General features: G+C 36.9%; 3 protein-coding genes across 4 annotated transcripts in view; 1 reads left to right on the top strand and 2 right to left on the bottom strand.

The window, feature by feature from the left end:
* Positions 1 to 9,767, top strand: part of LOC149961886 (serine/threonine-protein phosphatase PP1-beta-like) — a 58,617-nt gene extending 48,850 nt beyond the window's left edge. Inside the window, exons 7-8 of one of the 2 annotated variants that reach the window (XM_090177121.1) lie at positions 6,216 to 6,320; positions 8,035 to 9,766. In XM_090177121.1, coding sequence (XP_090033247.1) covers positions 6,216 to 6,320; positions 8,035 to 8,082 — 153 coding nt within the window. In that variant the 3' untranslated portion in view covers positions 8,083 to 9,766. Of the gene's footprint in view, positions 1 to 6,215; positions 6,321 to 8,034 lie in introns of both variants that reach the window. The other variant, XM_090177131.1, reaches the window with a different exon arrangement.
* A 4,784-nt stretch (positions 9,768 to 14,551) lies between these two features.
* LOC149961887 (uncharacterized) lies at positions 14,552 to 17,449 on the bottom strand. The gene is made up of 3 exons (XM_090171059.1): positions 17,034 to 17,449; positions 16,128 to 16,238; positions 14,552 to 15,227 (listed from the first exon to the last, which is right to left on the bottom strand). Exons 2-3 carry the CDS (start codon positions 16,216 to 16,218, stop codon positions 14,647 to 14,649), a joined length of 672 nt encoding a protein of 223 aa, XP_090027185.1. The 5' UTR covers positions 16,219 to 16,238; positions 17,034 to 17,449; the 3' UTR covers positions 14,552 to 14,646.
* A 1,564-nt stretch (positions 17,450 to 19,013) lies between these two features.
* Positions 19,014 to 21,328, bottom strand: Sce (E3 ubiquitin-protein ligase Sce). Its single transcript, XM_090177144.1, has 2 exons — positions 20,087 to 21,328; positions 19,014 to 19,554 (listed from the first exon to the last, which is right to left on the bottom strand). Exons 1-2 carry the CDS (start codon positions 21,141 to 21,143, stop codon positions 19,307 to 19,309), a joined length of 1,305 nt encoding a protein of 434 aa, XP_090033270.1. The 5' UTR covers positions 21,144 to 21,328; the 3' UTR covers positions 19,014 to 19,306.
* Positions 21,329 to 25,111: the final 3,783 nt, after the last annotated feature.

Here is a 25,111-nt window from a genome sequence, read left to right on the forward strand (position 1 = left end):
TAGTTAGCAATAATTAATTTATTATACTTTGGTATTACAGTAGAAATAAGTATACAGAGTGTTTCAAAAGGTAATGGAAAAATTGTAAGGAGTTGTAGGGGTGAGTTGAGAAGTATGCCTGTTTTTCCCCCATTTTCCTACGATAAGTTAAAGGAGCGCCAGAGAGCTTCAAAGCATAGACCTTTCTTAGTCTATGTTCAAAGTGTGGCCTACTAGCCCCTGGAAGTAGGCTGCAGCAAGAGCAAAACCAAGCAGCAGTTTGGGTTCATGTGATAGTTAAAAAAGGACTTTGTAAACAAAACGAGGTAACCAGCGTAAAAAGGTAACTTAAACAGTATTTAAAGTCCCTGCTGCTTGGTTCTGCGCTTGGGTTCTTCAGCTAGTCGAACAAACATGGTATACTTCTTCCTAGTTTATCTTTGTAAAAGTATGGCTATCTCCCGACTCCAATACACTCTTTTACGAAGTCGGCCATTTCATTACAGGCACGTGCAGGCAAGGGCGCCTGCACGTGCTCATCAGCTCGAGACGTCGCGTGCACTTGACCGCGTGCACTATTTGAAATCAGACCTGTAATAAAATAACAGCTCTCACAAATAAGGATATAAAAGAGTGTATAGTAACGGCTCTCTTTGGGCCCAGAATTTATATTTTCCCGGGGCCCGGGCCTGCTCTCAGTCGCCCTGTTTGCTAGCACTAGCGTCATCCGCGACTTCTAGTTCCATTTCAAATGACGTTTACGTGATAATAGAGAGGTTAAGCTACCCCTTTTAAACGTGCAGGGGAAACTTGAAACCTGCCTGTAGACTTGGATTTTTTCTGAACAATCTACAACTCTTACAGATAGCTTTTTGCCCCGTATTTATTGGTATCAAACAGGAATCTATACTTCTATACTTGGAATGCTTATCGCGGCAGATTTTCGTCTCGATGTGGCTGACGGTTATTTTAACTTAGCAAACAACCACGAGAGAGGGGAGCGTGTGCAGAGGGGATTTTTATCTCGTAGGCGGGGCCGTCAGAGTGATCTTACCATGCGCGATACGCCAGGATAAGCATTCCTAGTAGAGATATGGATTCCTGTATCAAACTAAGTAATTCTTACTTTAATTTACGATTTTTTAATTACGTTACTCATGGTAAAAAGATATAAAACAATTGCTTATATTTCATTCGAGTTCAAATTCCGTTTAAAAGTTCGTTTATCAAGAAAACTATTATCATTAGTAACAAGATAATTAGTAAACGATCTTATTTCTTATAGCTATGGCGCTATCAAGGTTTCGTTATCAGCACAGAGCCCTCTAGTGTGAAAAATATACCTTAGGTGAAATATAATATTACCAAGAATGATAATATACTACTCAGTGCAAGTCCAAAAATTTATCACATTTTGATCAATTTGAAAAAAATGGGTGAAAATGAACCGATATGGCTTAAATAGGAAAAATTTCCATTTTATGTTGTCAAAAACATTTTTCGTTGCCATGGCAAAACCGTTGCCCATTGAATAAATTCCCTTTAGGATTTTTCAAGTTACATGAAGGTCTACCAATCTCCCGAGTTTGAACGAAATCGGTGTGTAACACCTCGGGTCGTCTCCTTGTCAGTGGAAGTCCAAATCAAAGCTGACCGATAATGACTGTGTCGAAAAAAGGTTCGGTCTAATGTACAACTATATTTACGTAACCTCTAGTAGGCCACAAATTGAAAAACGCGCCTGTAAAAGTGTTCCACCCGCAATACAGCGGCGTTCAGCTGAAAGTAATCTACCAGGACTGAAATTGATAGAAATATCTTTCCCCCGAAAAAACAATGAATCACAACATCCCATCCTAAACAGTTAAGCAAGATAAGCCTTGCCACTTACCAAAAAAAGGGGCGAAACAAAGGATCATTCCTTGGCCTACAATTTAGTACACTTTTTAAAGGTCAAAAACTACCAAAAAAAATTGAAGGGAAAAAACCCGTTATACCAAATCGATTCACGCCCTGCTGATCTCAGTTTCTCCCGATTAGGCTTAGCTCGCGGTTGGGTCTAAGGCTACAAAAGAGGTATCAGTTTGCGAGGTTTAACCAAAGTCTCAGTTTTCGCTAAGCCTCACCCGCAGCGGCTGTCTACTAAAGCGTCCATTGATTAAGCCTTCGCCCGTTTTAGAAGCCTCACTCCGGGGAACCTTTTCTTTAATCTGAACCATCTTTCACATACGACAAGAACTCTTTTTGTGAAAAAGGGTTTCTCAAAACTCGCGAAGAACCAAAAAATAAAGATGTCCAAAAGAATAAACATTCTATCTATCATATCGGAAAACAGTTTTTTGGGGGGCTTTTTGTTAAAGGAGAAGCTTTTTGTTGCGACCTTCAAAAGTTCACTAATCGATTGTTATCGGATAGATGATAGTGTAGCAACCATACCTGAGGGAATTTTTGGGGATGGTTACGTACGGTTTGGGGTTTTTCCACTGTTCTAGGGGATGGTTACATACTGTTTGGGTTTTTTTCCCCACTGTTCTAGGGGATGGTTACGTACTGTTTGGGTTTTTTCCCACTGTTCTAGGGGATGGTTACGTACTGTTTGGGTTTTTCCCCACTGTTCTAGGGGATAGTTACGTACTGTTTGGGTTTTTTCCCACTGTTCTAGGCGATAGTTACGTACTGTTTGGGTTTTTCCCCACTGTTCTAGGCGATAGTTACGTACTGTTTGGGTTTTTTCCCACTGTTCTAGGGGATGGTTACGTACTGTTTGGGTGTTTCCCACTGTTCTAGGGGATGGTTACGTACTGTTTGGGTTTTTTCCCACTGTTCTAGGGGATGGTTACGTACTGTTTGGGTTTTTTCCCACTGTTCTAGGGGATGGTTACGTACTGTTTGGGTGTTTCCCACTGTTCTAGGGGATGGTTACGTACTGTTTGGGTTTTTCCCCACTGTTCTAGGGGATAGTTACGTACTGTTTGGGTTTTTTCCCACTGTTCTAGGCGATAGTTACGTACTGTTTGGGTTTTTCCCCACTGTTCTAGGCGATAGTTACGTACTGTTTGGGTTTTTTCCCACTGTTCTAGGGGATGGTTACGTACTGTTTGGGTGTTTCCCACTGTTCTAGGGGATGGTTACGTACTGTTTGGGTTTTTTCCCACTGTTCTAGGGGATGGTTACGTACTGTTTGGGTTTTTCCCCACTGTTCTAGGGGATAGTTACGTACTGTTTGGGTTTTTTCCCACTGTTCTAGGCGATAGTTACGTACTGTTTGGGTTTTTCCCCACTGTTCTAGGCGATAGTTACGTACTGTTTGGGTTTTTTCCCACTGTTCTAGGGGATGGTTACGTACTGTTTGGGTTTTTCCCCACTGTTCTAGGGGATGGTTACGTACTGTTTGGGTTTTTCCCCACTGTTCTAGGGGATGGTTACATACTGTTTGGGTTTTTTTTTCCACTGTTCTAGGGGATGGTTACATACTGTTTGGGTTTTTTTTCCCACTGTTCTAGGGGATGGTTACGTACTGTTTGGGTTTTTTCCCACTGTTCTAGGGGATGGTTACGTACTGTTTGGGTTTTTCCCCACTGTTCTAGGGGATAGTTACGTACTGTTTGGGTTTTTCCCCACTGTTCTAGGGGATGGTTACGTACTGTTTGGGTTTTTCCCCACTGTTCTAGGGGATAGTTACGTACTGTTTGGGTTTTTCCCCACTGTTCTAGGGGATAGTTACGTACTGTTTGGGTGTTTCCCACTGTTCTAGGGGATGGTTACGTACTGTTTGGGTTTTTTCCCACTGTTCTAGGGGATGGTTACGTACTGTTTGGGTTTTTTCCCACTGTTCTAGGGGATGGTTACGTACTGTTTGGGTTTTTTCCCACTGTTCTAGGGGATGGTTACGTACTGTTTGGGTTTTTTCCCACTGTTCTAGGGGATGGTTACGTACTGTTTGGGTTTTTTCCCACTGTTCTAGGGGATGGTTACGTACTGTTTGGGTTTTTTCCCACTGTTCTAGGGGATGGTTACGTACTGTTTGGGTTTTTCCCCACTGTTCTAGGGGATAGTTACGTACTGTTTGGGTTTTTTCCCACTGTTCTAGGCGATAGTTACGTACTGTTTGGGTTTTTCCCCACTGTTCTAGGCGATAGTTACGTACTGTTTGGGTTTTTTCCCACTGTTCTAGGGGATGGTTACGTACTGTTTGGGTTTTTTCTCACTGTTTAAGTCTTAAGTGCAGCTGCTAAATTTGGATTTATTGAGAAATACTTAAAGGCCTAGGTTGTTTTTCTGCCTGTCCCCCTTTAAATTAACTTAGTGGAGTACAAATACCGTGGTGGTAGGCCAACCGCTGAACATGTTGGCCTAATTTAAAGGGGGACAGGCAGAAGAAAACCTAGGCCTTTAAAGGGACCATGACTTATTTTAGATTGTGTAAATAGGGTGGAATTTTGGTGCTTTTTTGTGACCATGTTGTTTTAAGTTTAATAAGGCTTTTGACCCTCAAAGATCGATGAGAATTTTAAAAACAAATAACTGAAACTTTAAAATTGTAAATAGTTCTGTTTTGGTCGATATTTAGGATATTTCTTGACCTCCAAAGTATAACAACAAAAATTTATTAGACCAAAAGTATATACTTATTTTAAGAAAGAAGTATCGAGATAGGCCGTAAATGTGTTACATGTATCTTCGCCAGCTTTAGGTAGCAAACAATATTTGGCACACGCATTTCAAATGGGGTGGCGGAGTGGTTAGCACTTTCACCTCGCAGCCAGAGGAGTCGGGTTCGATCCCAGATTGTGGCACTGGGTGAAAACTCGGAACAACTCCTTCCGCGTTGAGTTGCAAGTTCTCTCCCCATTGGCTTAAGGGGTTTTCCCTCGAGCTCTTCGGCTTACCCTTCCAAAAAAACTTGTCGAGGTTAACGATAATAGTTAGTGTAGCATGAAGAGCCGGGTTCGATCCCAGATTGCGGCGCAGGGTAAAAACTAGAAATACTACTTTCGCGTTGAGTTTGAAAGTTCTGTCCACACTAGATAGAGGGGTATTTCCCCGTGTTCTTCGGTTTCACCTTTCCATGTAAGCGTGTTGAAGTTAACGGTAATAGTGCTGTTGGCTTGAAGGGCTTGCTACCACCCTCCTACGCATTGTAACCCGGCCATCTGAAATAATGGTTTTAAAAGTCGCCGATTATTATTATTATTTATGTAATGTATTGCAAATGTTAAATGTCAAAATAAACACAGCGTAGGGATATTAAATTATTAGAATGTTTTCGATGAAATAGTTTTACTAAGTTGGTATAATATCGAATTTTTCTCGCGCTATTTTTTTTTATGAAAGATATTTCGAAATATAATCAGGAGACTACCAACTAGGAGCAACAAACACAAGGAGAACGCAGCTTGCCTTTAAACACGCTAACGAAGGGTTGTGTACGAATTTCATTGGACGAGCGTCACGAGCCTTTACGATGAACGTTTTACGGGCGGGGGGGGGGGGGGAGACAAATTCCGAATGTTCACCTTCCGACGGCAGCAGGCGCTGAAGCGTCTAGCCAATGAAAAACGTACACAAGAAAATCCACGACTTTGGACGGGTTGTGTTCTCCTTGTGAGGGGTGTTGTGTTTGTTGCTCCTAGCTACCAATAACATAATAACATAAGTAACGTAATAACAATAAGTATGACAATTAGGAAAAATTATCACCAAAGTTATTTTCAGAACTATCTCGCAATCTAAGTTTAGTTCTCAACACAGAGCCCCCTAGTGTCTAAATATGCCAAAGGCGAAATATACTAGTACCAAGGACGATAACACGCTACCCAGTTCGGTTGCGAGTCTAATTCGAAGAATGTCAGTGTCGAAAAAAGGTTCCGTCAGAAAATTAGGAAGTGTCATACTTATTGTTATTATGTTACTTAGGATAATAAAAATAATAAACAAGGCTAATACCCAAGGCACCACATTATGCCCAAGTCATCTAGCGACTTTTAATGCCTTTAATTCAGGTGGCCGGGTTACAACATAAAGCCCTTCAACATAAACAGTATAGAGAGATAACTACTGCATTTTATATACTTCTGATAAGGCTTGATTACAATAAAAATGAACATTGTTAATTTTTAAATTCCAATGATTGCATTTTTGATTTAAATGTAGTTTTTTCCAAGACCTAAAATTATCTTCAATAATTTTAAAAACGTTAAATTAAATTTTTGTTTGAATTTTTGTGTCTTTTCCAGCTTGTAACACTATTCAGCGCCCCCAACTACTGCGGCGAATTTGACAACGCGGGGGCTGTCATGACCGTATCCGAAGATTTGACATGTTGGTTCAGTATTTTACCGGTAGGTGACAATAAAAACTTATTACCGCAATAACTTGATTAAAAAACTATAACCGCGTTTCACCATAACCAGGGCCATTCAACTTTTACGAGGTTAAAGAACGACTCTATATCAGTAATAGTAAGAATCTATATATTTATACACTTGGAATGTCCAAGGATCCATTGGCACGTGCTGCGAATGTATGACGTGACGTGTTTTTTCAAATTCATTGGCTAGCGGCCGTCTCTGAGAAGACGTGATATAAAAGTGGGGTGGCGGAGTGGTTAGCACTTTCGCCTCGCAGCAAGAGGAGCCGGGTTCTATCCTAACTTTTGGCACTGGATGAAAACTCGGAACAACTCTTTCTGCGAGCTCTTCGGTTTCCCCTTACCATAAAAACTTGTAGAGGATAACGGTAATAGTGAGTGTAGGGAGCTGTTGGCTCGCGTGGCATGAAGGGCTTGTCACCACCTACCTACGCATTGTAACCTGGCCACCTGAATTTAGGGCTTTAAGAGTCGCTTGAAGACTTGGACCTAAGGTGGTGCCGAGGGTATTAGCCTAGCTGATTATTAATGAAGAACACTAATTCGAAAAGTAGACTTACCAGGAAATTAATTTAAGAAATCACACGAAATATATTGTAGAATTTTTCATGTTCTTCAGAAAACTGATCTAGTTTCGCTTTAAATCACCTATTTAGATCGTTAAAGAAAGAGCAATTGTTCTTTTATTGGAGACAAGGCATAATGTTGACCAGGAGCCGAGCTTAGCGAAATCTCCATGTCTATGAAACTCATCAGCAAGTGTATAAATATATCATTTCCAGTGCCAATAAGTATTACCTCCCCCCTCCAACCTGACGGTAGGAAAGGAATTTTATGTTGATTTGTCAACAGCGCTCCCTATTGCATATAAATAGAAGCTTACGAATAATAAGAAAACAATGGTTGGCAGATAAATTATTAAAATAATTTAAAAAAAATTATTTACTTTTATAGTTTAGAATATGTATTTGAAATTGTAGCTATATTTACCTAGATGGCGCAATTACGATAAAAAGGGGAAATTTGGGGAAAGCAAGTCTGACTTTTTGGCGCAAATGCGAAAGCTTCGGCAATCTAACCTCCTCAAGTTAAATAACCCTGCTATAACTACGACACTTGGGTACTTTTTTACAAGTTCCTTTCTTCGTCAAAACATATAAAAATAGCACCGCATGGTGGCGACTTCGCTAACTATAGATCCGGAATGAAAACTAACCCTTACTTTGACAAAATAATGATTAACTATTGAACAGGAACATAAAATAAATTTCCATTTTTAAAATTGGTTCGAAAGCTCAACCTGTAAATGAGTTAGTTTTTATTTAATTTTAAATAAAATTAATCATTAACGTACGTAATATATTACGAATTTGAGATCTAAATTCCAATAAAAATATTGCTATATAAAAATTAAAAATTAACTTTTTTTAATTATTTTTAGTAAAGATTTTTTAAACATTTTGTTATAATATAAATAAACCATTTGTGTTAATATAGATAACTGTTAAATATTTGGAATATACTCCACAAGTGGCGCCACTGATGGTGAATAAAGGTGGTATTAAGAAGAAAAAGTCCTTCAAGTGTCATACTTATGGTTATTACGAAACTTATGGTGTCACACAGAAATAAAACCAAATTAATATTAAGTTAAAATAATATATTTTGTTTTTAAATTTTTGCAGCCGGACAAAAGTCACATTTTGATAGGCCTGAGACAAAGTCAAAAGTGAAAATCAAAACTTTGAAAAACAAAAGTCAGAACTAAAATCTAAAACAACGTCAATTGAACAACGAACATTTAAAACTGGTTTAAGGGGGTCCTAGAACTTCAAAAATAAATGTCCCAAACCAAAAAAATACCCTTACCTAAAAAAAACTTCCTTCTAAACGAAATACAAAAATATTGATTGATATAACTCCATCCATGAAAAAAATATATAAAAAAATATTTTGTAAAATGCTTAAAAAAATACCCGTTTAATTGTTACAATGTGTTCTAGGCGTTTGAAGTTAGGCGTTTCCCGCTATTCCCTATCGTCGCGAGTGTATAGCCTTGTAGAAGGCGGGTGTGGAAACGCGTGTATGGAGTTGTGGTAGACGTGTAACGCTTCGGAGTTTTTGTGAAAAATAGTTGACGTTTGACAAAAAATACGTTTCGTTAGGTTTCGCTGTTGTGATGGTTAAGGTGTAAATGGTTTAATCGAAGTGGGTTTTGCCAGTATTGGATGGTGTTTCGGTTAAATTTAATTTAACTTTATTTAATTTAATTATATTTATCGAGGTATATTTATTCTTATGCACAAAGCTGTAGTTAATAATTACACATGTGTCAAGGAAGAAGATGTCTTCACGGGGCTAATGCCATTAGAGGTCAATTTTTAAATACCCGAAGTCGCATCAGATGGAGCCAGCAGTCTGAAATCTAAATATTATAATTACCGAAAGACTGCGAAAAATATAATATTTTTCTGATTTTTCTTTATGTATTTTTACCGAGTTTTACTATTGTTTCCAGGTCTCACATAAAATATCACTTTAAATAATGTTAGTAATATTTTTCTTGTAATTTCCTACCAATTGACGTAAAGATATAAGAAATTTTCAATTTTAATGTTCATATGCATTCCAAGATTAAACCAAAAAAAACCTTGTGAAGTCCTTTCTGAAACGTACTTAACTAAGTATTAATTTTTAATTTAAGTTAGTCTTCTAAACTAATTGGGAATTATTTATTTATTCAATGATTCCAAATTAAAAAGCTAAGAAATTATTCAATAATTTAACCTAGTCGTTTGAAACTAACTAATAACCTAAATTCTAACCAAAAACACCATCAAATACTGTTCAAAAAGTAGACGTTACGAGATACAGAAGTCAAAGAATTATTATATTAAGTTTGTATATATTAATTAAAGTTAATTAAGATTGTTAAATGTAACGTTACAAAATGTTGTGTAAAAATATTTATAGAGGATATATTTACCAAAGGTATTTCGAGTTTAAAAAAAAACATTACGAAATAATGATATAATTCTAAACAAAAAAAAGACTCGAAATTATATCAAGATGACGTCACGCGACAACGTTTTTCTATTGGTTGCTTCTCAGGCCTACGTCACAAAAAGTAGAAATTCCAGGAAAATTTTAAAATTTTAAATCTACTACCCAAAAATTTCACTTCAAAAACCAAGCAAAAAATTGCGAAATATAAACAAATAGCTTAAAACTTGAAATCATCTACATTACATTATATTGGTGATAGTTCAATTGAATGATAACGAATATAACTTAATAAACCCAATATCAAAAATTTTATAGAACTTGTAGTTTAATTATTTAAATAGAAAACCAAACAAATTGTACAATCGCTTCACGAAAACTTAGTTTATAGAAAATGCCCAAAATGTTTAAAAATTAAATTCAAAACTTTTATACCAAAACTATAAATTAAAAAGGAAAAAATAAAAAAACTTTTGTATTTCGAAAAAAAAATTCTTCGCTAATTTATTTTCATTTTTTTATTTTAACATTTCGTAATTAAGAGATGGTTTAACCGGAAGTGGAGAAGTTGAGAAGTTAAGACTTCCGGTTACTAGAGAGAGAGAGAGATAAAATGCAGATAAGCAAAACGGCATAGACAGGTCGGCACCGACTTATATCACTAGATCTATTTTTTCCTCTCTTTTTATTGGTTCAGTAGAAAATAAAATAGAATCAGAAAAAGTGACTTGATGGATTCTTAGAGATAAAATTTGGCCATTTCCCAAAAGTGGCGGAGAAACCAACGACGCTACTACTAACGCCGTTTTATCGATTGGCGGCCGGGATTGGAATTAAAAACTAAACAAGACGCGACGTTGAACAGCCGGTACAAGAATTGGTCGTCCAAAAAAGGGCCAATAGAATCGTTTTGAGTTTAAAAAATAGGGCTTGAAGAATGACCAAATTTGATTGGTCATATCCGTTATCACGAGGTATGGAAAGGGAGGAGCTACTTGAAATTTCGACTGAATTTTCGTATATGATTCTGTGTTACTTTAAAGTAAATACCCGGGGCCGATATCATGGTGTGCTACTTTCTAGTTTTTTTCACGGTCGGGTGTCACTCCCAAACGGGTGGCACCCGGTGCGCCCCCCCCCCTAACTACACCACTGGATAGAGACCACATTATGGCATTGTCTATTTGCCAAGCTAAACAAGATGGCGTACATTTCAAAATGGTGGATCAGGCTGACACTTCTTCTAATTGTACTCAGTTTTCCGTAAACCTATTTCCTGCCATGACATCTACAAATAATTTTGAATGACACGTAGCGCCATCTTGCGGTGTCACTTTTAACTTTGTTGATAACGGACATTTTGTTCATAGAGTACCATCAATCTTTAATTTCATAGTTAATTATAACAAATTTAAATATATGAATTACATATATAGCTTCTTAGTGTTCTCTATTCATTATGGCGCCATCGGCTGCAGGTTTTCCTTTACCTTTCCTAATAAATATTTATATATATCTATATGTATATACCGATGGTGCCATAATGAATATTTTCCTAATATATACTTATATATCGGATATACAGGGTATTTGAAAAGGTTATGCAAAAATTTGAAAGAGTTGTGGGGGGTGAGTTGAGAAGTATGCCTGTTTTCCCCCCATTTTCCAATTTTAGAGGACGAGTAAAGCGTAGCTTTCCCCTGTAGAATTTTATTTTCCCCGAGCATCAATCACTTCGAACTAGAGAGAGAGAGTCCATCAAGGTCATTTGTACCACGCATAGAGATAGACCCCCCCCGCATGTTATCTGGAAATCTGGCCGACCGAAAGACACGCGCTTTAGTTTTTTTTATGACCTTGAGCGACTCCCGTCAGCCTGATCGGTGAACGGGGCGTAAAATACCTCGGGAATACCGGTCCTCTAAAATTTACAGTCCGTGGTTAAAAGAGCGCCAGAGAGCTTCAAAGTGTGGCCTAAGAGCCCCTGGAGGTAGGCTGCAACAAGCGCAAACCCAAGCAGCGTTCTAACCAAAGACTATGTAAGCTATCGCTACATAGACTGGAGACTCTATGCTCTAAAAAGGTTGACAATTTTACACCTAGCGCCACGTAGTATCCGTGGGTGGAACTAAAATAACGTAACTGTTCTGCCATCTATCTTCTCTTTGGAGAACAAAAAAAGGGCTGTAAAAATATTGAATTTGAATTACATTTTTTCTAACTCCTATATGCCTAAAAATTATATTCTTATACTATTAAGTAATACTAAATCATTGTTACATATGAATATTAATTAAAAAATATAAAAATTATAGATATCTGCTATTTTTTTATTTTCAACTATAAGCTATAATTTGAGAACATAATTGCAATACACAATTTCTCCAAATAGTCATAGTTCCATATGATAATTAACTAAAGAAATAAAAAATTGTATAAATATTATAGATAATATATGCTATATTTTATTGAAAAAAAAATGGATATACAAATGTTCTTCCAAGCAGGACCTTTATTTTTAGCTCTTTAGCATTTCAGTAAAAGTCATTCGGTAACTTTAATTACTGTCTCAGTTGATACGAATGTATAGGCTAACAAACCAATTTTCATAACCAGTTTAATCTTAATTAGTTTAATCATTTTAGTCTTCCTACTTCTCAGCAACATCTACAGTTTTTATGTCCCTGTTCCACCAAAAAATGATCTTACCCGAATAAGGTTTTTCACTTAAATTGTTTTTTCCATTTTCGATTGACTGAATTTATTGAATTCTATCTTTAAAAGGGTAGGACTGTATGCAAAATTGTAAATGTTTTATCTGAGCCTTAATGTCCAAATCTTCCTTACTTTCTTTACTGTCTCTATCATCTATCGTAGTGGGTGGAATATTTTTTTTTGCTGTTAAAATTTAAGAATGCCAGATAAACAATTAGCTTAGCATCCAAGATGGGTAATCTTTAACAATTTTTTTATCCGATCTTTTGTTTTGTTTTTTCTTTTTTTGTCGCTCTTCTGCAAGATCCCAATTGATGAATATAACAGCATAAAAAATCCTCATTTTTAAATATACACAAATTATTTTGTGTTTGAACCCAGGGCACATATTATCAGCCTCGACATCTTTGGTTTCTTTTATCATTTTAGATAAAATTTTGGCTTTGTGCATTTTCCCATTAAACACCTTTAAAAAAACTTTTTCGATTTGTAACATAAATGCTGACAAACGTTAAAGGGAATTGCAACGATTTAGGACTCTGGTTTCATGATTCTGAAACTGTCTTTGAAAACATGGTACATTTCTTTATTGGGTTTTGAAAAAAGTGCCCTAAAAAAACAAATATAGACAACGATTCTACATTGAAGCACAGAAAAGATTAGACAGAAAACTGTAAAAAATACCAAGAAAAAGCAATTGATCTGAATTTATTTATTTATTTTATTATTATGAAAAGACCGCTTTTATTAGAGATGGCCATGAATCTATCCGATTCTTCGAAAAAAGCGACTTTAGTGGAGAGCGTAGTGCCATCTATTAATGACAAAGGAAGTTAAATTCAAAATAGCCAAATATTAACGTCGTCAGAGAGCCTTTGTAGGGGATTATATTTAGACAACTTATACTTTATTTAGTGGGATTTAACCTAAACTATATATCCCATGTAAAAATATTGTTTGAAATTACTGTAATTTATGTCATTGACCCATTTACAAACGATCCAATCAACGCGAGGGGTACCTATAAGTACCCGCCTTTTGGGTAAAAATGTAGCTTAACTAACTTGTTTTTATTACGATGATAGCGACATGACAAAAGAGCTATATGACGTCGAGCCGACACTTACTTTAATTTAGCTTTCTTTTAGGCTGTTTTCCATAAATCTCTTGAATTAATGAAAATATTATTTTAAATATTGAAATATTAAAAAGTAGTAAACTTTGCTGTACTTTCTTCTTATATTTCCAACTAAATTTTATATTTAATTATTTTATTAACAACATAATTCAACATCCTAAAATGATAGGAAACAATTTCCAGCCGTTCAATACTATGAAAAGTGACCACTAGCGACATCGCGTAGAGGGATCCTGAACATTTAGTTGACAGTTATTAAAGTAGATGGCGCTATCTTTTCTAAGCTCGAAGCCTATAGGAAGAGACGTCTCTCTATACTATACTATACACTCTCAGAGTCTGCGAATAGTCTATTGTGTTTGCAGTTTGCACCAATGGTTAATCGCCCTTGCCCTTCTTTTCTATTGGGCAATGAAAAAGCGTGACCTTTCACCCGCTTTACCATTGGCGGAAATAGCTTATCTCCCCTATCACTTACAAGGAGACGACCCGAAGTGATAATCACCGATTTTGTTCAAACTCGGGTATAGTGTACACCTCCATGTACCTTAAAAAACCTGCAAGGGAAAAGTTGGATTACGAAATTTTTGAACGAACCCAACGCCATCATGCGGTTTCTATTAACTTAAACCACGGCCAACTTAGCTGTTCGCGCCATAGCGGCCAACCCATTCGTTGAAATTTCTAAGTTAACCTACGAGAAAAAGTTATCTGTATGGGTTGAGCGCCTCTAGCGGAATATTTTGTTAAAAAATAAAGGTGGGGAATTCAAAATTATTCATACTAAAACTGTATTATTGTCATTTTTACGCAATTACATTGGACACAACTTGTAAATATTAATAAATTAACATGTATTATTACCAATTAATTTCAAAAGTTGCCGATATATATGTGATATTTTAAATGAAGCGTATAAGACCTGTTAATAAATAATATTGAAACCAATATAAAAAACTGTATGAGTTCAGCGCCACGCTCGTTATAGCGGGAAAATCCTTGCTCACGAAATTTCGGCGAATGGGGTGCCGGCTAAAGTGCGAATAGCGCTTGATCAAAGTAGACCGTGCTCAAATATTTTTACAATTTTTAAAAAATCGTTAATTTAGGAGCCATGTTACAAAAAGGGTAAAACACAAAATTAAAATTCACAGTGAGGTATTTAATACATACAAAAATAAATATTTTACATTAAGTTCGAAGATTTTAGGTCTAGCCTAAATCCATTTAAAAAGTTTCAATATCTAACCAATATTTATCAAAAAATATTTAAAAAAAATACGTATATTAAAGAAAGTGAAATCAAAGTTAATGAGACGAATAATTAACGAACTTTCAACCGCAAAACAGACTAACCTTACAATGCTAACAAATCCTAATACAGTGAAAACGTACCACGCCATATTTACAAAGTTTTAATGGCAACAAAATGGAGTCGTTTCTAAGTAACGTTGGTGTATGACGCAAAAGCGTCATTGAAGGCTTGGCGCACCATGTCATTGGCCGCCGTACTCATGGCTTTAAGCAAGGAAGTCGTCACGTACTTAATCGCCCTCGACCACAGCCACGAAATATGAGACAATCCGCTAATATTAACTTCTACGTCATCGCTCGGCATCATCATGACGTCGATGACGTGAAAGTTGGCGCTCGTCTCATTGGCTAAACGACTGAGCGTCACGCGACCTTGGAAAGAAGACGCTCGCGCGTAAGCCAATCCCTTTTCAGTTTTTCCGTTGACAAATTTATCCCAGTCGTACCGGGCTCTGATTGGTTTAGCCGTAGCCAATGGGACGCTCAGGATGACGACGGTGTTGTTACATATTGTGTCGACGGTACCGCTCCGGTTTAGGGTTTTTAAGCCAATCAACTGTCCAGGGCCCAAGTTGACGATGCCTGTTCGGTGCATTAGGTAGGCTCTGCGACCGGATATGACGTTTTGAACTTTCCCCATGACGTCATCGATGAGTTGGTCTGAATCTTCGATCCCGCAGTTGCGGTCGCGTATACTTGTGGATGGTTCTGAAAATATTATTTAATTTTAATCATCCAAATTTTGTACTACTGCTAATTACAAGTCTGGGTATTAAGCTTTGAGAGTTCATTTTCAAATGGCGACATCTGTAAGTGAAAAAGAGAACTATGAACGAATATGGGTTATTAGTTCTCTCTTACGAATACAGATGGCGGCTGGTGAAAATGAATTCGACTTGGCATGAGGGTCGAGTTCAAGCCTCCTGAAAGATACAAACTACCCACGGACCCCTATTGAAAAAGTTTGTAGACATTACAGTGTTGCCACAATATTTGGATTAAAATTCCTTGACTTTCTCGGCCCATTTTTTATATTTTCCTTGACCTTTTTAAACTAAAATTAGACTAATTTTCTTATCTTACTTTTAGCAGATGTTGATGAATTTACATCGGCTTATATTTTAGAAAAACGATGACTCATCTGTTTTTGTTTTAACCAAAAAATATTTCAATGTTTAGAGACCTTAGTTTTTTATCACTTTCGTAAAATTTGTAAGTAAAATTTAAATTATAAATTTAGATATTCTAAATATTCACTGACGTTTTGAAAGTCCTAATTATTTACTTACTTTTTATAAATTCTTAATATTTCCTGACAATTTCCAGACTATTTGAAAATTAAAAACCATTAATTTACAGACTATTTGAAAATTCTAAAACTATTAATTTACAGACTATTTGAAAATTCAAAAACAATTTCCTGATTTTTTGAAAGTTCTAAAACAATTTCCAGACTATTTGAAAATTCTAAAACAATTTCCTTACTTTTTTCAAATTCTTAAAAGTTTCGGTTTTTTTATAAATCCAAAAAATCCCCGATTTTCCTCCCTAACATGTGGCAACCGTGTAAAAATACCTGAAAAATCGACAGATGTAAAATTGTCGTACCAATTTGTGGAGTAGTCGTCAAGGTGGTGGGCCAAGCCAAAATATAGTAAAAATGAAGTAAAGTTAGGAAAATCATCGTAAGATATCGCATTTTATTATTTTAAGATTTATCTGAAATAAAGAAATTCAAAGTTAATATAAAATAAAACTTAATAAATTATCATATACAGGTAGGTAGTTACAAGATCTGATATATTGGGGAGTCAAAGCGCCTAAATAAGATTATAATAAAAATCGTGAAATAAGCCAACTTTTCAATTTAACAATAAGCCCACTTTTCAAAATCGTTAATTAAACCCACTTTTCAAAATCGTTAAATAAACCCACTTTTCAAAATCGTTAATTAAACCCACTTTTCAAAATCGTTAATTAAACCCACTTTTCAAAATCGTTAAATAAACCCACTTTTCAAAATCGTTAATTAAATCCAATTTTCAAAATCGTTAATTAAACCCACTTTTCAAAATCGTTAATGAAACCCACTTTTCAGAATCGTTATATAAACCCACTTTTCAAAAATCATGAATTAAGACCCAATTTTCCAAACTGTGAAATAAGCCCACTTTTCAAAACCGTTAATTAAACCCACTTTTCAAAATCGTTAAATAAACCCACTTTTCAAAATCGTTAAATAAACCCACTTTTCAAAATCGTCAATTAAACCCATTTTTCAAAATATTTAATTAAACCCTTTTTTCAAAATCTTTAAAAAAAACCTTGATTAAACTCTTAAATAAAATTCCTTTCAAGGACCTCTAAAATAGTTTAACTATCACTATGGATACACACAAAGACCAAAATAGCCAATAACAAACCGTACAAAACCTCTCGAATTTAAGTCCTAAAAATGCTTAAAAGGTATTAAAAGTAGTCAAAAGCCAAACGCCATAAATAAGAAATACTCACACGATGGTTAAGAAACTTCCGGAAAGACGCAAAAATATCTCGGAAACCCAAAGTCTGTTCACTGCTCCAGTTATACACGCGAAAAGCGTCTCTTCCAACGTGACTACGTCCAATAAGATTAAGTCAAAAATGGCATTGGGGCCCCTACGCCTAAATACGAAATCTTCTATCTGTTACATTAACCAGATCACCCTATTTTTTTTTCTCTTTCTCTCTAAAGGGAACTTTTTAGGTTCTTCAACTCGCTTGATGAGCTACAAGTTTGTTATATTATTTCCCTAGCTACCTGATATACTAAACCAGCTATTTCCGTAATTACTCCCACCTATAATTTAACTATTAGGTAATTAAATGGAAGTCTTTGGGGACAAAGTTGATCTTGCACTTGCGAAAAACTTTATTTTCTGGGTTAGATTTGGTTACGCAAAGTTAGATACGTTCTTTTATACGTTCCACGTTGTTTACGAAAGTGAAATTACGACTGATAAGAAGCGAGCTTCTAATGACGACTTTCATTTACGTCTTTTAATAGGGATTGATTTTAATCATTTAGATTTTCTTGGTATTAATATATAACACCGGGGTTTTTACATTGATAACGTTTAAGAAATGCACGTTATTTCCGTTCGAAAATTAGTAAATTAATTAGAAACAAGAAATTTCTACCATAAGTATATAATATTGTTACATAAGTGTGACACTAACGGTTCTTCACATGCAAAAATTTTACTGAGAGCTATTCACAATACATTCTGCATTACGGGCTTCGTCGCCGTTTTGCGTCCGCTTGCTAACGCGTCACACGTAGCCTTTGACAGCGGCTCGCTAGGGGCAGATTTTCTTCTTGTGATGAGGTCACTCCGTTACTAGCTGTCAGTAAAATATTCCCCAAATTGACAAACTTATGGAGCAATATTATAGACTTATGTTTCTACTTATGAAGAATGACAATTTTTTTAGCGTTTCTCGCAATTTGAGACCGAAAACTATCGCCACGCCCCCTTTGGTTCAAAATTGAAACCTAGATAGTTAGCGGCTATAGTCTTAGTCGATAATACAAAATAACGGTCAAAAATGCCGCCGATCAGTTTAGTAAAATATTTTCGGCGGCGTAATCGTCGGCCATTTTCGGTATGGAGATACAGGCCGGAAGGCAGGCAAGGCTGCCAGATTTCGATAGACCGAAAACGGCCAACTCTCTCAAATGTTTTCGTTTTCAAAACGAAAATTTTGCGGCGTAGCTGCTATCGACTAAAGACTATTAGTTTTTCCTCATCGTTATAAATAATGATAGATGCATTTACATATAATTTTTTCATCGTTTGCCCATATTTTGATACGTTTATTTAACAAAAAAACGTTCTTATGATTTTTTAATTTGTCTGTAGCAGACGCTAAATCATAAGCGCTACCTCGGAGAAGATAACGCCGTTACGCCACCTAGACTCGGTTCTAACATTAACTTCAGTAAGCTCCTCCCCTAAAATTCAATCAAATCAGTGCGGTATCTCATTGGTTCCCTACAACGTACGTCTTTCCACGCGATTTAAACGCAAGCACAAGTATGTGACTTCTTCATTCCCCCATCTCGTGCCGGAAGAAAACTAGTCATTCTCCATAATTATACATATATTCATGGTAGAAATTAGAATATACGCGAAAACATTTCGTGGAACCACGTCGTGGTAAAACTTCCTTGATCATAATTATTCGTACAATTAGCAAAAAGATTAAAAACCTCAACCTACGAAATTTTTAACAGCGATAAATCTTCACAAACCAGTCCAAACAGAAGCTTAGTGATCTATACGTGTAAAAAATTATAACCATCGCGAATGTTATTTTTCATATTTCCCGCAAAATGGAATTGACTCAAAGCGCCATCTATCGTACGCAAACCCTAAACAATAGAATTTCCAAGCTATTGGCGCCATCTAAGATTATTTTTCGGAAGTAAAAAAATATAAATTTTGAGGAAGGCAATTTTTTTATTTAAACATTACTACATACCAGGATATATTTACATAACAATGGGAACTTTCACAACAACATAAGGACTTACTACTACAATTTAAAAACAAAATTCCTGTGACAGGCAACATTTTGCACACAAATTTGACTTTTAAACAAATTAATAAGCGTAAAAATAAATCAAGTCTTTTGTTTCTCTACATTTAAATCGGAGCAAAATTGTATATTTGCGATGAGAAGATTTTTTATATGACAGCTATAGTACATGCAGCCTTAAAGCTTCTCTGTCATTCCCGATGACACTAACTCTTAGGATCTTGTTTATTTCCATTAATTTTGTACGAGTAATACATTTCCAATGGCTTGTTCACCTTCCAATATTTTTCATTCACTTGGTCAAGCGACTGATTACCATTCAATGGCAAAAACTGGCCAGGAGTAACTGCTATGTAGATGAAAAATGGGTTTAGTGATAGTGGCTCCGAATTTGGAAAAGCTTGTTGTTTGTCGAGGGATAACCTCATTGCCAAATACTTTGATAGATGGTCAACTGTAAAAAAAACGAAACATTAAATTTTAGGGATGCACCAATATATTAGCCTATTTTTTTAATATCGGTATCAGCCAATATCGGCTTAAGCTGCTATTGGCCGATACCGGTATTAAATTTTTTTTCATGAAAACATTTAAAAATAAGAACATTTTTGATTAATTAATGATCATATTTGATTTGATTGGCCGCGCCACAAATGTAGTCTTCAGAAGCTAGGTCATAGTTTTTTTTAAGACAGGGGGGGTTACGAGTGTAAACAAATAAAAAAATATAATATTGGATTTGTGATAGAAAATATGTATCACTTAAAATGAAAAGAAACGTATTCAGACATGCTCTTGCAAACCTTTTCTCATGAAAAATTAGAATAAAATGGTATGACAATGCACTGAACCGTCTTTTACAATGATTTTATCATATACACTACTGTTATAATAGATCACTTTGTTAATATCGGCCGATATATCGGTACATCCCTAATAATTTTTTTTTAAATAAATTATTTTATATTTAAAAGAAGAGGTTATACTTGTAGCGTTTGCTGTCGTTTTGATGTATCGCACTTGCATCAAATTTGGATCAACATCTTCCATTTCTATCGGATGTGGTTTAAAAACAAGTTCGATCTCGTTAACAGCTTGTGTTTCGGAGCTGCCTTCACCTTCTGGATCTTGTGGAATGCAATCCAAGGATTCTCCACCATCAACTCCAGTCATGGAAACGCTCTCGTCCATATCTTGATCCAATCCAGAACAAGTGGATTCATTTTCCGAATGTGTTTTTGGTTTTTTACGTGGATGTATAACAAGATCATTATTTCCAAGAATATTTGACGTTGGAGTTGGTTGACGAATGGGAGTGCAACTTCCACTACCAGTTCCACTATTACGGCTTGTATTTGTTGTACTATTGATATTATTTGGAACTGGAACTACGATATCATTAAGAACTCCATTAACATTAGTTGTAGATGTTGGGGTTGGGGTTGGGGTTGGGGTTGGGGTTGGTGTTGTTGGAGGATTACTATTGCTACCAATTCCATTGGTAATATTAGCTTTATCGGGTGTGTTGTTATGATTCGAAGTTCCATTACTGGTATTTGATAGCCCGCTTGAGGCATTGTTCTTTCTCTGGGCACGATTTAACGCTTGTAGTTTCATACCCTCCTCAATACTGAGAGCCAAAGCTTGGCTATGTTGTTTATTAAGAGTTTGTATGATTCGATCTTGATGGGCTTCATACTCATCTCGACAAGGGTATATCTTAGCAATGAGCATGTCAAAATTAGGGTCGGGACGTAGAGAACGCTTGGACACTAGTTTCTTCCTACATGTGGGGCATTCTTTATTACCGCTGCGCAAGGCAGTGATAATACATTCCTGACAGAAGCGGTGTAGGCATTCCTTGGTCGTCATAGTGTTTTTCAGCATGTCCAAACAAATGGGGCACATCAGTTCACTGTGGAGGCTTCTGGGAGACACGGCTATTTCAGTGTTGTCCGTAATTACCTCTTGAGGGGAGCGGTGTAACTCGTACAGACTAAGCTCCCACGTTTTATTCGACGGTTGCGAATCCGAACAAGACATTATGCCTTTAAATTTAAATGTTTCTTATTAAAACTTCAAATATAAAAAAACCCGCGAAGCCTTATCCGACATAACGCTGGCCCCCATTAAAATTTCCGATGAAAACAAGTTAAACAACAAAACGTACGCAGCGCCAAAGTTTATCGCGGGATTCGCGGCAGGGGGTTTACATACCGTGCTGCCAACAGAAAATCTAAAATTATCCTCTTTGGAAAAGTGAAAAACTTTCTACGCATAAAAACAAAAAGAAGGAAATTAAAAAATTATTAATTATTAATAAATGAATGACAATCCAAATCATATGTTTAGATAGTTAAAAATCGAACAAAAAATACATTATAAACTAAATTAAGCATATGTTTTTCCTCTCTTTGCGATTAATACTCCGATGAAATATATTTAAAAAAGGAACGCACAATGTAAAATAACTCCAAAGCTCAATAGACCCCCTTCAATAAAACATCTTCAAGAAATCGCCAACAAGTGTTTCCTTTTAGCCAGGTATCTTTTTTTGACATATTAAGGCTATATATAATAGTCAACACAAAAGTGATATATATTTATTAATGACCTTCCTCTGGTATTCAAGGAGTCTTTTCTCAAATTGTTTGCCGATGACAATAAGATTGGTCATAAAATAGCTTCACCGACTGATTCACTATTCCTCCAACGGGACATTGATGCTTTGGCCCATTGGGTCTCCTCGAACGGTACGAGCTTCAATCCTACTAAATCGGTTGTTCTCCATTGCGGGGCTAATAACCCTCGCTATCAGTACAGTTAGGGGGGTAAAGCGATAGAGGCGCATGCTGTGGTTCGGGACCTTGGGGTCATGCTTTTCGGCCATATGTTCGGGGATACCCATAGCAAAAATAAATAGACATAAACAGAAAGTCTCGCATTGGAGGCAAAGTTCGCGCCATGTAATCTGAGAAACTACTTTAACCCCTTTCGGCGGTGCCGACCCCCTTCGCGGACCGTTACAAATTTAGGGCATTGCACGAGGTACATGCGAAAACTGGTTTTAAAAACGTCGCTCTCCGCGAAATAGCTAGCAGCTAAGTTCATAGTCTCCGGGCGCACGTGTGTACCAAATGCAAAACTTAATGTTTTAGTTTTGTGTTATAATGATGGAAAATTCTCGGAGAGTTATGGATGTTATTATTAAGAATTATGCTGAAGACGTAAACGTATTTATTTCATCCCATTTACTTAAAGGAATTATAAATCCGAATATTTCAGTGTTCGTTTCTTTCTCTTCCACAGATTTTGGATATTCAGTTACTAAGCCTAGGTCTACCTTATCTACGTCTTCTAACGCTTTGCTTTTTTTTTAAATATCTTCATTGTTTTCAATTTCAACGAGTTCAGTTTGAACTCCAGTCGTATGCAACTCTTTTATGTATAAATTACATTGACTTGCCTGGTTTTTAGAATTTTCTGGCATTAATGCTGGGGTTTTTTTCCGAGCCATTTAGAACTGAAAATTAAGCGGACGATCGAAAGAGCTTATAGGAAATCCCGCCAGGGTGTTTAGCATCGCGAAACACTACTTTTACAAATTTCCGACCAAAATTTTCCAATGCTTTACAGGCGATCTGATTGGGTGGCACTCAAAGGGTGGGAAGCATCGGGGGTTTGCACCTTAGATTTCATGGAAACCAAAGGGAAAGGTACAGAATACCGCAAATGCGAGACTTTCTGTTTATGTCTATTTATTTTTGCCCATAGCAAAGCCGCTTCTGCGCGCGGTACAAGGGCTTTATATATGCTGTGGAGATCATTCTCTCATTTTAGTGTCAAATCTTTCAAAATACTGTACAGTGTCTACATTCGCCCTCACTTAGACTACTGTTCCAGCATTTGGTCCCCCTCCTGGTCAAAGACATTGAGAAGCTGGAAAGGGTGCAAAGAAAGGCCACGAAGCTAGTTTCAGGGTTCAGAACCTTACCATATGATGAAAGGTTAAAAAGGTTGGGTCTTCTGTCCCTTAAGGACAGACTTCTTCGCGCTGACTTAGTTGACACCTTCAAAATCATTTATGGCCTGTATGATGTTACTGCAGTTGACTTCTTCGACATCAAGTGGGAGGGCCGGAAGGCTCCCACAATCCGTAAAAAGTGGTGCAACGGGGTAGCTAGGCGGGTTTTCTTCACTCAACGGGTTGTTAAATTTTGGAATGATCTCCCAGCTGCCGTTAAGACCAAATCCTCCGCTTCGGCAATCAAGTGTCGATTAGATAATTATAAAAACTGGGGCTGAACTGTTGTTCATTTCAGCATTACTTAATATTAGCCTTTTTTTAATTTTATTACGGTCGCTTCAAAGCGGCTTCGTATGTATCTTTTTTTTTGTGAAATTCTGTTTTTTTATTTTCGTTTTTCGGGCACTATCATTGTTTCAATATTAATGTAAATAGTTTCTTTATTTCGAGCGTTACAGTCATAGAAATCTCATAGCTAACTAGAATGCTGCCGCCTACGGCCGAGCTTGACGCCAGTTCGCCTTGAACCTTCAGCCAATGAGAGGCCGTAGAGTGGTTCCGCCAAGGAGGATAATAATCCTCCTTGGATCCTAGCGGGAGATAGGTGACGTCATTCTCTCTAGTGACATTAAATTCTTGGCAGAACCACTCTTTGAGCTCTGATTGGCTGAGATCTGGCTATCGTCTGCCACGGCGTTTGGCCCATTTGCCAGTTACACGGCAGCATTCTAGTTACCTATGAGATTTCTATGGTTACAGTATCTTTTGTATCGCGTATCAGGGCCCAATAAGTGTACAGCTTTTTTTATCCTGAATTAAAACATTATTATTTTTTTTTGCACGTGCGGCTCAAATATTTAATGCTTATTGACTCGCACAATTTTGCACGCAGTCTCTAAAATAAAAATTACCCTCGCTCTTCTCTTTAACGGTTTAATAAAAGTAACATAAACAAGTGACCCCCCTTATTTTATAGAATCTCTTATTTGTATTTGATGGAAGGGTGCATTTTCTTGAAATCATGTACGAACCAAAACAGTTATCACTAGTCGGTGACGTCATGTACCGCAAGTTACCGGTGATAAAAATTTAAGCCAGTGGCGCTTTCTACCACTAGCGTGAAACGGGTATAAGCAGACGACAATAAAAAATAAATTTTCTTTGAACGATAGGTGACGCTCGGTGGCGTAGACAAGGGGGGGGGTTTCCGGGTCCAGACCCCTCCTTCGGCCTACCTTTTACTGTACTAAATTTCCACCCCTTCTCGACCCCCACTTAACATTCACGTACTTCGTCCCCCCCTTGAGGAATTTCTGGCTACGCCACTGTCGCTACCGACAATAAGAACTGCTTCGGATCGTTCATGATGTCAAGAAAGCCTTCTACAAGACCCCAGCCCAAAGAATATAGACCCCAGGAATCGAAAGAAAAACCGTTAATGTCTCGGCTCTCGAGTTGTCGGGAGAGATTCCGGCTAGGTGAATCAGTAGCACCGGAAATAAGCTCGTCAACCCAGGTTTGCCTTTGGAGGCTAGAGATTTTGGAGTAGGGTAAGAAGAGTAAGGCTAGGGCGTCATTTTACTCCGATTCTGTGGTGGTCAATAGTTTGAGTCGGAGAAAAAAATTGCTGCCTGTGGCGTTTTTAGCAGATATATTCTGGCTAACAGATGACCAACTCCGATTTACTCCTTTACGCCTCCTTTATAATAATAATAATATTAATAATAATAATTATAATAATAATCAGCTAGGCTAATACCCAATGCACCACCTTAGGCCATAATACTCAGGAATAAGCGAGCAGTTTATGGGGCGGAGTGATTCTCATCCCCGGAACAGGCGAATAAAACATTTTAGGGTAAACAGAGTACACTTTTAGTCCGAGAACAGGCGAAAAGAAACCACCTTCTGGAAAGGAGGTGTACAGGAGTAGAATAAATGGAATCCACAGTAGCACCGCCAGGGGTAGGCACAAGTAGGCCCG

The sequence above is a fragment of the Leiobunum rupestre genome, chromosome 1 (assembly GCF_980474605.1).
Source record: "Leiobunum rupestre chromosome 1, qqLeiRupe1.1.hap1, whole genome shotgun sequence".
NCBI classification, from domain to species: Eukaryota; Metazoa; Arthropoda; class Arachnida; order Opiliones; family Sclerosomatidae; genus Leiobunum; species Leiobunum rupestre.

Coding starts and splice junctions, on each gene's coding strand:
- LOC149961887 (XM_090171059.1), bottom strand. CDS start 16,218: ATGCGATATCTTACGATGATTTTCCTAACTTTACTTCATTTTTACTAT. Junction 15,228..16,127: donor GACGACTACTCCACAAATTG/GTACGACAATTT, acceptor TAATATTTTCAG/AACCATCCACAAGTATACGC.
- Sce (XM_090177144.1), bottom strand. CDS start 21,143: ATGTCTTGTTCGGATTCGCAACCGTCGAATAAAACGTGGGAGCTTAGT. Junction 19,555..20,086: donor AACGACAGCAAACGCTACAA/GTATAACCTCTT, acceptor TTTTTTTTACAG/TTGACCATCTATCAAAGTAT.